The sequence below is a fragment of the Colossoma macropomum genome, unplaced genomic scaffold (assembly GCF_904425465.1).
Source record: "Colossoma macropomum unplaced genomic scaffold, Colossoma_macropomum, whole genome shotgun sequence".
Taxonomy (NCBI): domain Eukaryota; kingdom Metazoa; phylum Chordata; class Actinopteri; order Characiformes; family Serrasalmidae; genus Colossoma; species Colossoma macropomum.
The window spans coordinates 21,219,128-21,232,482 of record NW_023494799.1 but is presented as its reverse complement, the minus strand read 5'-3'; the positions used below and the strand labels follow the sequence as shown (position 1 = coordinate 21,232,482).

Here is a 13,355-nt window from a genome sequence, read left to right as displayed (position 1 = left end):
ATCAGATTCACTAAAAATGCACACTTGAATGAAGAAAATGTGTTTTTGTCCATACAGTGCTTATTTTAAAAGCTTTATTTATGCAATGTTTCGACCTGTGCAGTCTTCATCAGATAATTTAGATAGCTGTGGAGATGAGAGGTGCTGTGATCATGACATCTCGTCTTAGTGCTTTGTGTAGTTCTGTAACTCTGAGAGGATTGTAATGATGCTTGTGTATATGGAGTGCCCCACTGGGGAATTAGGAGAAATAAGGTTGACTGGTGTTTACTGCAGTTGTGTAGCCTACTTTTCTATTGATTTTGGTGTGAGTGTGAATTTTTTTTAAATACAGTTAGAGAATAATTGAAGAAAATTAAAGAAATTGTTTTTTGGTTTATCACCTTGCCCCATCTCTAAAACATCTTCTGAACATACCACCCCCCATGCAAAATAATCACCAGATATATTATCTTTCACCTCCTCTTCCCACCACCCCACAATCATTGAGAGAAACCTCTCAATTAGAAAATTGTCACCATACAGAAGGAAAATGCGTTGTGGTTTACCATTCATGTTGCATTTCTGGACCATGCTGACCAGTAGGCACTTCTGTTCCTGCTTTGACTCTTCACCTTTTGCTTCAGGTTGCAGTGAAGAAGCCCTCCGGAAAAGCTGAGGAGGATCGATCTGGCCCCATCTTCATGCTGGTGCCCAACAGCAAAGAGCAGCGTGTCAAAGAGGAGAAGAGTCTAAAGGCATGCTTATTTATTCTCGCTTATTTACCAAGACCACTTGCACTCCAGATTTAGAGTGAAGGGGAATTCCACCAGTCATTGCGTAATTCACTCAGATTTCTTTACAGTGGTGGTGATATGAACCAGCGGTCACCATGACGACAACAACAGACATTTTATTTACTATCCAAAACCACCAGTGAACCTACATGAGTCTTCTCAATCGTGTCAATCTGAAAAAAAGTTTTCTTGGTAGAGCTTTAAAAGCATTAAATTCTTCAGCTGTCTGGTTCCTATCACCACCACTGTGAACATTTCTGACTCGGTAAGTTTGTCTAGAATGAGGCGTTTCACACCAAACCACTCAATGTCTGTTTACATCATAGCCACTTAATGATGCAGAAAAATTGTGAAATTGGTGGAGTTGCCCTTTAGATACAGTACAATGTTGTATTCGTCTCATAAATTTGCGTGGTTGGTAGGTGCTGAAGTGGAACTTTATTACCCCTCGGGAGGAGTTTGTTGATCAGCTGAAGACTCAGATGGCTCCTTGTGTGGCTAAATGGCTGATGGAGGATCTTTTCCACTCTGACTTCCAGAGACACATCAAAGCCATCGGCACCCTGATGGAGGTGAGTGTTTGGAGGTGAATGCATTTGGTGTCTGAGGATTGCTTCTCAAGTTTTAGCACTGGAGCTACAAGGCTAATGTAGCTAGCATCAAGATCACTGCACACCGAAACAATCACTCTCCTCAAACTGTGTGGTGTTCAGTTTCTCTAATAGTCTAATGTGATTTGACACCTGTATGACTCACGGTTATCTATAAACATGGACTAAAGTATGTCAGTTAAATAGTAACCTGGATTTTGTCCTTTTGTCTATTCTGGGTGTAGATTTAATATAAATTTAAGTTCACCGAAATGTTCCTTTACCGTTATCCAATCAAAGCATCAGCAATACATTAAATGCACCGCTGTGTAAGACTAACAGCATTAGTCAGCTTTGAGTGTTCAGGTGCCCAATTAGGGGTTGGCAATATGGCAAAAATATCAGAATGCTTCAGGTCATTATCACAGTAGTTAATTTTTCTGAGATGTCGAAAGTTATAACAGACAAAATAGAACCTCTGGTGCTATTTTTATTATTATTATTAAATATTAATAATAAAACCTTCAACTATGATTGTTTTTTAGACTGCTGAGCTAAATCCTCTTAAACAGCCCAATTCTGCTCATGCTGTAAAGAAACATTTGTACTGACTGTATCCACCATATATTGTGACATAATTTATCATGATAAAGATCATTGCCCACTCCTGTACACACTTTTTTTTATTTATTTATTTATTTTTTTCCCCCTCCATCTTTCTGATTAATTGCTGGGGTGATGAGGCAATCCTGTTTGGTGGGGGATTCTGCAGTGTTGGGACCTTCACTCAGACTTCTGATGACATGTACAGGGGCCATCTGACCAGCACTGACCACAGAAATCTGCCTTTTAAATGTTTCTTTTTATTTATGCATTTTTCTTAGTTTATTTATTAGCCTGTTTTGAATAAATTGATTTGTTTGGGGAAATGTGCTTACCCTAAATGTAGTTGATCAGATAAGCTGTGTTTTGGCATCTGAAGTTTGCTTCTTTAGTTTTGGCACTGGAGCTACAAGGCTAATGGAAAATATCCCTCAAGTAATGTCATGCTGACAGCATCCCTAAATCTCTGTACATTCTCCTTAAACTATGTGGAGCTCTTACGTAATGTCTAATACACTGATATTAGTAGTAAGTAATATGCTGGTTCATACAGAATTCTTTTTAAGGTGTTGATTTTGTCATCAGATTGTAATGAATTAGCAGGGAAAAGAGAGAGGAAGGAAAAGCCAGTCTCTTGTGGTTACCCATTAGCGTTAGCCAGCATAAAGACTAGCTGGTTCTCCATGTGCTCCTTACTCATCCAGCTGCTTCCGGCAACGCCGGGGTCTCAGCTCCGCAGCTTCTCAGCTAAAACTGACGGAGTGAACGGCTGTAATATTTACTAAACTCCAGCAGCGTCAGACGCTCAGAGATTAAAGTTCGAGTGTGAGAGACGCACATACGAGACAAATGACTTTCAGACGTGGAACAACATTCAGCGGTGTTTAGAGAAGCCGCTGTGGGCTTTACATACTCAAGCAATACTGAGATGTCATTCCTGTTTTTACTATTTCGCCCAATAAAAAAAGTTTTAGATTTACTTCAGCTGATAAGTATGGTTCTTATTAAGAGTCAAGGGACGTCCAGAATAATATGCCATTGTTTAACTACAAGAAAGGTTTACTTAAGCATCCAAAGTGGTTTTGTTTAAAAATATACATAAATTCACCATACTGTGATGTATACTGTTTTATTAAATGTTAAGAACACAATCATAAATTAATATTTATTTTATGTAATTATTCTTTTAATAACATTTTTATACACTTTTACTAACTCGCGGTTCCTTACACTGTATGAAAAATGTACTTCTTGGCGATGGATATTTACGATGGATATTGGCTGTAACACATTCTATGTACTCCAGAATGTTTTGCCTTTGTGCAAGTTTTATTCAGTTTATTCTGTTTTATTCAGAAGATTTGCAAGTCATTTTTTTTAAAAATACCTTTTGGGGCTCTTTCATTTTTATGGGTCTGCTCTGCAGCTAAGTGTAGTGTAAAAATTGTCCTGTACCAAATTTTCCCAACTTCTTTGAATGTATTTATTTCCCCCTCCCTTGTTTAGCACTTGGAGGCTGAAGCTGAGGCCACAGTGAGCTGTCTGGACCTGATCCTGAAGTGGTTTACTCTGCGCTTCTTTGACACCAACACCAGTGTTCTGATGAAGGCTCTGGAGTACCTGAAGCTCCTCTTCGTCGCCCTCAGTAACCAGGATTATCACCTCACTGAGCACGAGGCCACTTCCTTCATCCCCTACCTGATCCTGAAGGTGAGTGGATGGAGAAATGCTGTTTACACAGCCTCAGGCCAGGCTGAAGACAGATTTCCATGTTTGTTTCATAGACTGCTCAAACCAAGGGCTCTAGTGATGTAGATGCTACATGTAGCCACTCTGCGAACTGTTTCAGGTTCCAGTATTTGTATACTGTAATCACTATTCAGGGATTTGATAGTAGTTTAGGTCAGATTTGAAAGCATCTTAAATCAGAATTGAAAATGTCAGATTCGGTGTGTTTTTTGCTGTTCACACTGACACATGACACATCTGTGTTACATATGAAGGAAAAAAATCTGATTTGGGCCACTTTTACCCGCTGTGTAAAAGTAGCCTAAGTGACTGATACAGTGACCGAGAAGACTGAGGTTATGTGGAGAGTCTCTAACTAGCCTAACTACTCTAGCTGATGTTAGAGGTTTTTTTTTTTCTGGACCTGGCTGTTTCTCTGATGAAATAACTTGTTGGCGCATCTCCTCTGTGAATGAAGAGGCCTTGTGTTGAGTCCTCGTCAGCATCCGACGCTCTGCCTGTTGGCTCATTAGCTCATATGAAGTATCAGCTTCTCATCCAGCATTTCGTGTGTGTGTGTGTGTGTGTGTGTGTGTGTGTGTTACAAAATTACATTTTTTTTTCTTAAGTAAGCTTACATTCCTACATTTAATTTAATTAGTTTTTTTTTCCCCCCCCTCCCACTCCTCTTCCACATGAATTTCTGATCTGTATTTCTGTTCTTAAATATAAAGTTCAGTCAGAATGCACAAGAGTGGTGTCAGAACAGAACTGGTGTTCATTTTCAAGATTTATTTATTTAATTTTAAGCAAAACATTTGAACTTGTACTATGAACTTGTGAATTATATGTGAAATTCCTGTTTTAGTGTCTTTCTGAATATTTTCCTACACTTAATAATGCAAGTCCTGGTAATTATCACTGATTCTAATGCAGTTAGCCAAAAAACTACATTTCCCATAAACCCCTGCTCACCATTCAAGTTAGTGTTTACAGTACTGACTAGCAAGGTAGCTTGGCTGTAGCAGCCATTAGCACCGTTTAGCCTGTACACTCTGCTGTTAAAGATGAAAGTGAAGTGCTTTTGGATGGACAAAAATCATTACCCTTGAACACGTGAGTGATTTTGGTTGATCTGTGGGTTGGATCACCGATGGGGTGAGTGTGAGATCTACAGGAGATCAGTGAGAAGCATGGTTAGCTTTTGTACAGTGAGGAAGCCCACATATCTGATTAATTCAGTAGATTCCCATGTTACTCTACTCTAATGGATTTGTAGTTTAGATTCCCACGTTACTCTGCTCTAATGGAGTAGTTTGCCAAAAGTAGACTGTTAAATCAGTGTTTTACATTTTTGAAAAATATTCTGACTGTACTATGTCCAAATGTAACATCAAATCCGGTCACTGATGCTGAATCTGCAGGTTACCCTGCTGCTGCTGAATCGAGTTTGCTTTATTGGCATAACAAATTTACGTTTGTCTTGTCAAAGCAGTGCAAAAATTATATTTTAAAAGTTAAAGAAAAGTACAAAACCATGACTGATAACAATACAATAATGAAGAAGAGAAAGTGTTAAGTAATAATACAAGTGTAAATAAAATAATAAAACAACCTATTTGATATTTCTGCAGTATATGAGAGAAAAAAGTTAATTATCATACATTTATGTGATTAAGGGGAGGGAAGGTGTGTGTGTGTGTGTGTGTGTGTGTGTGTGTGTGTGTGTGTGTGTGTGTGTGTGTGTGTGTGTATATATAATATATCATATACACACAATATATATATACACACACACACACACACACACACACACATACATACATACATACATACATACATACATACATACAGTGAATAAAAGAAAAGGTTGTTATATGTGGCGGTCACTTACTTTCCTGGAGAGTGTGTGACGATCGTACATATATCTGGCTGTAGTGGACCCCCTCCTAATATAATCAATCATTTATCATTGTCTCCTGATGTCCTGAAGCTATTTATCTGTTTTTCAAATTAATTAAAATATTTACCTGATTTCCTGATTTAAAATGGTTACCTGACTCTTTTCTGGTTCCAGGTGGGTGAGCCGAAGGATGTTGTGCGTAAAGATGTGCGCAGCATCATCAGCCTGTTGCGGAGGGTTTATCCCGCCAGCAGAGTTTTCCCGTTCCTCATGGACGGCACTAAGTCCAAAAACTCTAAACAGAGAGCCGGTGAGCTAACTTGGACTAACTTCTCCTAAAATGCCCTCTTTAGAATGGCTGTTAGCACATCAGTCCAATAAACCATTTGTTTCAGCATTTTTCTCAGACCCTCAAATGTTGCTGGTTTGTGCTCTTAAGTGAACAGCTAGACGACATCTCGCTGCTTATCTAAAGAGCAAAAAACACACAGTTGAACCCTTTTTTTTTATTTTATATATATCTTGAAGAAACTTTTTGAACTATCCTTAACTGCCTTTTTTAAAAAACCCAGCCAACTATGTGGGTTGAAACCTTCTGCTGATTTACCAATTTCACTATTTTATTTGTCCTTTGAATAATTTTCTTGTTCTCTTTGGATTCTGCAGAGTGTCTGGAGGAGCTTGGCTGTCTCGTGGGTTTGTGTGGAATGTCTGTTTTCCAGCAGACGGCAACAAAGGCTTTGAGAGAGATCGCTGTTCATATCGGCGACCGCGACACAGCTGTACGCAACGCCGCTCTAAACACGGTGGTGGCGGCTTATAACGTCTGTGGAGAGCAGGTTTACAAGCTCATTGGCCAGGTATGTTGCTTCTATCACAGCTGCTCTTCCTCTCCACTTCTCATTGGGGCCAGAAATTGTCATACTTATTTTAATGTAATAAAGATTCTGGGGCCAGATTCATGAACGTGTCTTAAGAAGGAAAGGTTGTTTCTCAACTTCATTCTACTATTCATAGTTCTTAAATTAATATCTTCTTTTCTTAACTATTTTATGAAGAATAATTCTAAGGACCTGTGGTATTCCGGAATAGAGTATGTTCTTAAATTTTTTCTTATTCTTACGACAGGCTCACACTCATTTCAGACTAGGGGTTTACGAGGTGAGCATCTAAATTAATCAAACTCAGACACTGCCTGTGCTGCTCCTCGTCCTCATCGTTTGCTTTCTGCAGTCACCCCACAACTATCGTATTTTCCAAGGAGGATTTTTTTTCCCTGTAGACTGTCTCTTCCACTGTCACCTGTAGTTCTTGTTTGCAAATTTTTTTTTTTAAACATTTTAATGCCCCCCCCCCATTTTGCTCCTCTGAGCAGATTAACCTAATAACATGAACACTTAATACAAATTCAAAATGTTTCTTACATCATTTATGGTAAGCTGTAAAATGCAATGTAGCCTACATAAGATTTTCTTAGGAAATTCTCTTAAGTTCTCATTCTCTTAAGGTCTTAATTATTATTTTTTGAGAATAGCATTTAAGAACATTATGAACTTCTTAGTGTTTGTCTTAAGAACCTTAGCAAGTTTTTTCTGAAAAAAGCTTTTGTGAATCTGGCCCCTGATGACTAATTTAATTTAAAATAGGTCTGTATTAAACACTTGTAGTGTTATGTGAAATTGTAAGAAAGCTTTAATGTTTACCAGCTCACTTCATGCAGTTCTGCTTGGCTTGTGTAGAAACAAGCATTGCTTTAACATTCTTCTCTGCTCCCTGAAGCTGTCTGATAAAGATATGAGCATGCTGGAGGAGAGGATTAAGCGCTCTGCGAAGAAACCCTCTACTACGGCTGCACCTACCAGCAAACCTCCAGAGGAGAAGGTAGCTGCGTCTGCCAACGCCAGCGTTCTGAGGAAACCTAGTTCAGACCAAGCTCCGCTCAAACTGAGGTACATCCTCCGTTCTGGTCGCTCTGACCTGCTTTTAAAGCCACAGTTTGGTGAAATCCACATTTTCCACTTTACCTTTGAATTTTATCAGCTAAGACATGTTTGGTGGCTCAAGTTTGCTTCTTTAGTTTGAGGGCTGGAGCTACAAGGCTAATATAGCTATCAAATAATAGTAAATAGCCTAAATGTTTAATTACTATCTATTTCACGGTAGAAATTTTTGATAATTAATTAAAAATCACTCAGTGCCTTAACTTTTGTAAAACAGCACAAGTTACAAAGTATATCAGAATATTTTTGCTAAGTTGTAACTGCAAAGACTAAGTGACTAGACTCAAGGAAGGTGTTCACAGTAGATTGCTGCTCTATAAGCGAGGCGACCCTCAACTTGGTACCCGCTCATGCCTCTGTGAAGGCCCACTTCACCCAAATTTACAATTTAACAGAAGCCACAAGTGTGCTGCTGCACTGAACGGGCTTTTTGTCTTAAAGCTGCAGCAGGTAAAATAATTTTGTCATTTATTAAAACTGTCACTGTGTTCTGACTATAGCTGCAACAATGATTTAACAACTCATTGATTTTGATCACCAATTATTTTGGTATTTGTTTATTTTGTGTTTATTTTATTAAAAGTAATTCTGATTCTGGCTTCATAAATTTTAATACTCCTCTGTGATACCAAACTGATTTATCTTTTGTAGTATTTTTCAGGAAGTTTGAGTTGTCCAGTCTGGCTAGCGCACTTTTTTTTTTTGTTTTTGTTTTTTTAGGGGTCCAAGCACCTTTAGGTGCATGGAACCCTATTGCTTTTGCTAGGATTCTTCTTCTTCTTCTTCTTCTTCTTCTTCTTCTTCTGCTTCTTCTTCTGCTGCCCTTTGTGGAGAAGACACCGTAAGTCATCCAAAGACCAAACTTAGAGGGTAGGTGTAGATTCCCCCCCACTACTCAGGCAACTGAAATGACCCCAGTTGGCCTGATGGTGGCGCTATAGAGCAACATTTTATGCTTTTGCCCATATCTCCTGGGGGCTACACTCAAAATTCTTGCTTCTACATAATCCCTGGTTTATTCTACATCAACGCTCCACTGCATGTTTTTAGCTCCACCCCCATATTTTCCATCATAATTGGCAAAATATGTGGCATCTACATTTTTCTACTAGTCTGAGGTTTTTCAAGATATCAACACAATATTGGTCTCAAAATGTTCAGGGGAGTCTGGAGGTCAAGAATTATCAAATTTGAATATTTGTAAACATTATGGCTGCCACATGCCAATTAAGCTCCTTTGGGTTTGGCTTAATTCACATAAATGGCTACAGATCGAGATTGCTTTGGCCAATTCTCATCAAACTTATCAGGCCTGTACCCCACATGATTCTGTGGAAGCCCACCGAGTTTGACACCGATTACTCAATAGGGGGCGCTATAACAACCAAAAATATGTTTCTCAGCAACCGCTCGGCCAATTGAGCTGAAACTTTGCATGCTGTATCCATGGCCTAATTTTTACATGGTCTGTTAAGGACAACTGAATCATTGGATTAATATGGCCACCACTGGCCAATGAGCTTTCAACAGACATTTGGAGGGCTTAGCATTGGCCAATCACAAAAATTAAATCATATGTCCACATAGGCAAGCTCTAGTAGCCTATAAAGTTTGATCTCAATTGGCCATGAGGTGGTGCTATAGAGCATAAACAAGAATAAGTCCTATAAATTTTATCATATGTCAAAATAAATCAATACGTATCATTGCTTACACTGAGAATGACATTTTATCCAATACAAGTCTTTTAAAATTCTGTGAAGTTTTTCTTTGATTGATCAATGTTTGAAAATGGAGCTTTTTGAACTAGTCTGTGGATTTTAAGACAATTGTTTCAATTTTGGTTTTAAAACAATCTGTGGAGTCCGCAGGTAAATAATTATCAAAAAAAAACCTTGACTTTACTACAAAGAACAGCCATGAGACACCAATGAATCTGTTCGGCCTGGCCTTTTCTGACTTAGGGGGCTATAGATTCTTTAGTTTTTAGGTGATTGTGATAAATCTTGGTAAACTTGTACAATACTACTTTCTGAGGAAACATGCAAAGTTTCATTTAAATTGATTGTCATAAGCCCTTACAATACTTAATTTAGTGTGTAATTATTAAAATGTCATTATATTCTTCTATGAATGAAATAAAGAAAAGATAACGGTTTCAAATTACACATCTTATTAACGTCTAAAACATTGCAATTATGTGTTCCAAAATTGCACAGGAAATGTGGAAATTTGAGTTAAAGCCAGGATGGCCACATAATTAATAAGGGTAATATCTTTTCTGCCCAGCAGAGGGAGCATCAGCATTAAATGCAAATTATGACTTCAAACATACATATGGTCATAGTCTTTGCAACATCTATCTTGCGGCAAAGGAACTTTATGAATTTTATGTATTCCACTGAGCCAAGCAGTTTGAAACAGCAGTTTGAAACTGATGTTTTCATACTGCTTGCTGAAATGTTTTTGCAACGTCTCAAACTTGGTCTCTAAACAACCGTCAAAGTCTCAAGATCAATAATTATTTAAAAAAAACTTGGCTTTTAAGCACAATTTTATTGCAAGTTATGGATCAATCAGTTCGGTCCAGCCTATTCGGAAACAAGGGACCACAAATCTATCACTTATGCTCTGACTGTGGCCAAAAATGAGAGATACATTGCAAATAATCAGGTGAGGAAACCCATGAGATTTGGCTTGAATTGGCTTAAGTTGGCTCTTACAATGCTCAATGTACTGCCAACAATCTAAAATGTAATTATTCGTGTCTAAGAGTAAAATAAAGACATGACTATTGTTTCAAATTATGCCTCTTAATAAGAATTAACACTTTGCAAATATGTGTAGGTTGCTTAACTGTACAGGAAATCATAATTTGATTTCAGCAAATTTTAATTAGAGCAAGAGGTGTTTTATATTTCTCTGGCCACCAGAGGGAGCCCAGTCAGTAACTGCAAATGTCAATGTTGAACTAATTAATAAAATATACAATTAGTGGAAAGCTTTACTGTATGTCTGTAGGTCAAGACCATTTCTGTATTTTATGCTTTCCACCGTGCCTGACAATTTTGCAAATACAAGTCTTTTAAAAAAAACTTTGTTTTTTTTTCTATTTTTCTTGGATTGTCTCAAACTTGGTTTCTAAACAACCGTTGAAGTCTCAAGATCAATAGTTGTTTAAAAAATCTTGCCTATTAAGCACAATGTTATTGCAAGTTATGGAATAATCAGTTCAGTCCTGCCTATTCGGAAACAAGGGACCACAAATCTGTCACTTATGCTCTGATTGTGACAAATCGATTTGTATATTTATAATAATCAGTTGAGGAAACGTATGACATTTGGCTTGATTCTGCCTATGTTAGCTCTTACAGTGTTCGATTTACTGCCAAAAATCTAAAATGTAATCATTCCCGTCTAAGAATAAAAACAATAAAAACATGACATTTGTTTCAAATTATTCATCTTAATTGTCACTTTGCAAATATGTGTAGGTTGTACTGTACAGGAAATCCTATTATTTAATTTCAGCAAATTTTGTTCAGAGCAACAGTGTTTCTCTGGCCACCGGATGGAGACAAATCAGTAACTGCAAATGTCATTGTTGACATACATGGAAAGCTTTACTGTATGTCTTTAAGCAAAGAACATTTCTGAATGTTATGCTAACATCCACTAAGCCTAACAATTTTGCAAATACAAGTCTTAAAAAAACTAAGTAATACCACAGTTGAAAAAAGATGGAGAATAGACGTTTCTTACTAATTCTTGAGTTTAAATAAAATTTAAAACAATCATACTGACGGTATCATAACTTAAGCGCATTGGCTTAAATTGGTGTGAATTTGCTTATTCTGCTAAAAATACACCAATAATTGTCTGAATATAACCAAATTTGACAAATATACAAAATGTCAAATTAAGAGTGTATTATGATAATTTCATTTGGAATTGTACTTCTCAGTAGTTACAGTAATTGCAAGGTGTGAACCAATTCCCAAAATGGTGCTTGGTTTCTTATTGTTCTATACCAATAAATTCTCTCCAAAAAACCAGGTCTGCTGTGGGTGTCTTGTAGCTCACCATGAAAACATCTGCCTTTGAAAATTAAGGTCGTGGGTTTGATTCCCTGTCACAGATTTTGGATGGTGCTGTAGCAGTTGTTGTGAACACATGCTTAATTATCTTAATGTTAATGAAGGGTCTTTCTTAAAAATCTGACGATTTTCTGCCTTCTATGTCCAGAGACATAATTTATTTATGCTGCTACTTTGTCCTAAAATGGTGCGTGGTTCCTTGTTGCTTCCTTTTAATAAATTGTTTCAAAAACTGCAATTTTGCCGCAGAGGTCTTGTGGCTCACCATTAGAGCCTCCGCCTTTGAACTCTAAGGTTGTGGGTTCGAATCCCTGTCATGGATGTTAAAATGAGTTGCGTAGATTGTAGCAGATGTATCACCTAGTGGGCTTAATCATAGGAAAAGGAGATCTTTCTTAAAAATGTAAAGATCTGCTGCCTTCTACGACCAGGGGCCACTACTTTACTCCTCGATGTCTTCCTGGTGCTTGAACCCCGCAGATTGCCGCTTGCAGCTATATTTTTATTTATTTATTTATTTTTCCTTACCTTCTTTCTTTCTTGTGTGGAGGTGAAGAAATTAAGAATAAATGTTTTCCGAGATTAAATTTCCTTTTGGAGTTAATAATAGTGATAAACACAGGTTACCTTTACTTTCTCTGCAAGACTGCAGATTGACACTTCATCTAGTCAAGCTCTGTGTGTGTGCGCGTTTGTTCAATTAAATAATATAGCATTAACATTAAACATGCCATGAAGTCCACAAAACATTATGATGGAAGGTCCATATGGCTTAGGTGTGAAATATTAAAACATCTGAGTTGAAAATATGCCTTAATTACAGTAATCTCACCTTAAACCTCACTGAATCCATGTCGTTAGCAGGTTTAAGATAAGCCTCAGTTAAACCTGATATGCAGTGCCATCTAGTGGCAGATTTTGTTGTTAAATGACAGCAGTTTGGTTTAGTTCAAACTGCAGCTTTCAAGGACAGCATTGGAGTTTAATAACCCACGTGACTCATTCAGTTTTAAACTTGTGTTAAACCCTAAGCTGCAGCTAAGCTAATAACAGTGCAATTACCCCTCTAACACTTACCCAGGTGCAAGTACCCTGTACTTGTTTTTCTTTTCTCTAATTAATTGTTGGGTTGATGATGTGGTCCTGGGACCTTCAGTGTTTCCTCTAAGATTCATTTCAGCAGGAGTTGGGGGCAGTTTTACACAAATCCCCCCCCCCAAACCCCCCTCCAAACACACATCAGCGTCAGCTTCTTTTCCACGCTGTCCAGCTCACTGCAGATCAGGCTCAGGCCATCACTTACCTGTTCCAAACAGCTCCTTTTGACCCACTTTATTCACCTTTCTGACCACCACTGTCTGCAAAAGTCCACAAAATGTAAAACTAAATTATTTTATTAACATTGCACACTGTCGGGAGGTTAGGTTGACCTTATTTTGCAAAGGTAGCCAGTTCACTGACCACAGCTTGCTAAAACCGTGTAAACAGTCCTCTCCACTGATGACCGCTTCTTTCGGCACTTCAGCTCAAGTTTCCTCTGACAGTTCGTGCAATGTCTGTCTACTTCCTGTAACCATCGTTTCAAATTTAAAAGCCCCGTGCAGAGTTTTTCTTAATGACATATTTTATAATCCTGAAGCAGTGGTTTATTTCATACA

General features: G+C 37.8%; 1 protein-coding gene across 1 annotated transcript in view; it reads left to right on the top strand.

Moving 5' to 3' along the window:
• Positions 1 to 13,355, top strand: part of LOC118819279 (cytoskeleton-associated protein 5-A-like) — a 39,760-nt gene that overhangs the window by 19,336 nt on the left and 7,069 nt on the right. Inside the window, 6 exon segments of the mRNA XM_036586998.1 lie at positions 627 to 737; positions 1,199 to 1,348; positions 3,476 to 3,679; positions 5,775 to 5,910; positions 6,267 to 6,460; positions 7,380 to 7,549. Coding sequence (XP_036442891.1) covers positions 627 to 737; positions 1,199 to 1,348; positions 3,476 to 3,679; positions 5,775 to 5,910; positions 6,267 to 6,460; positions 7,380 to 7,549 — 965 coding nt within the window.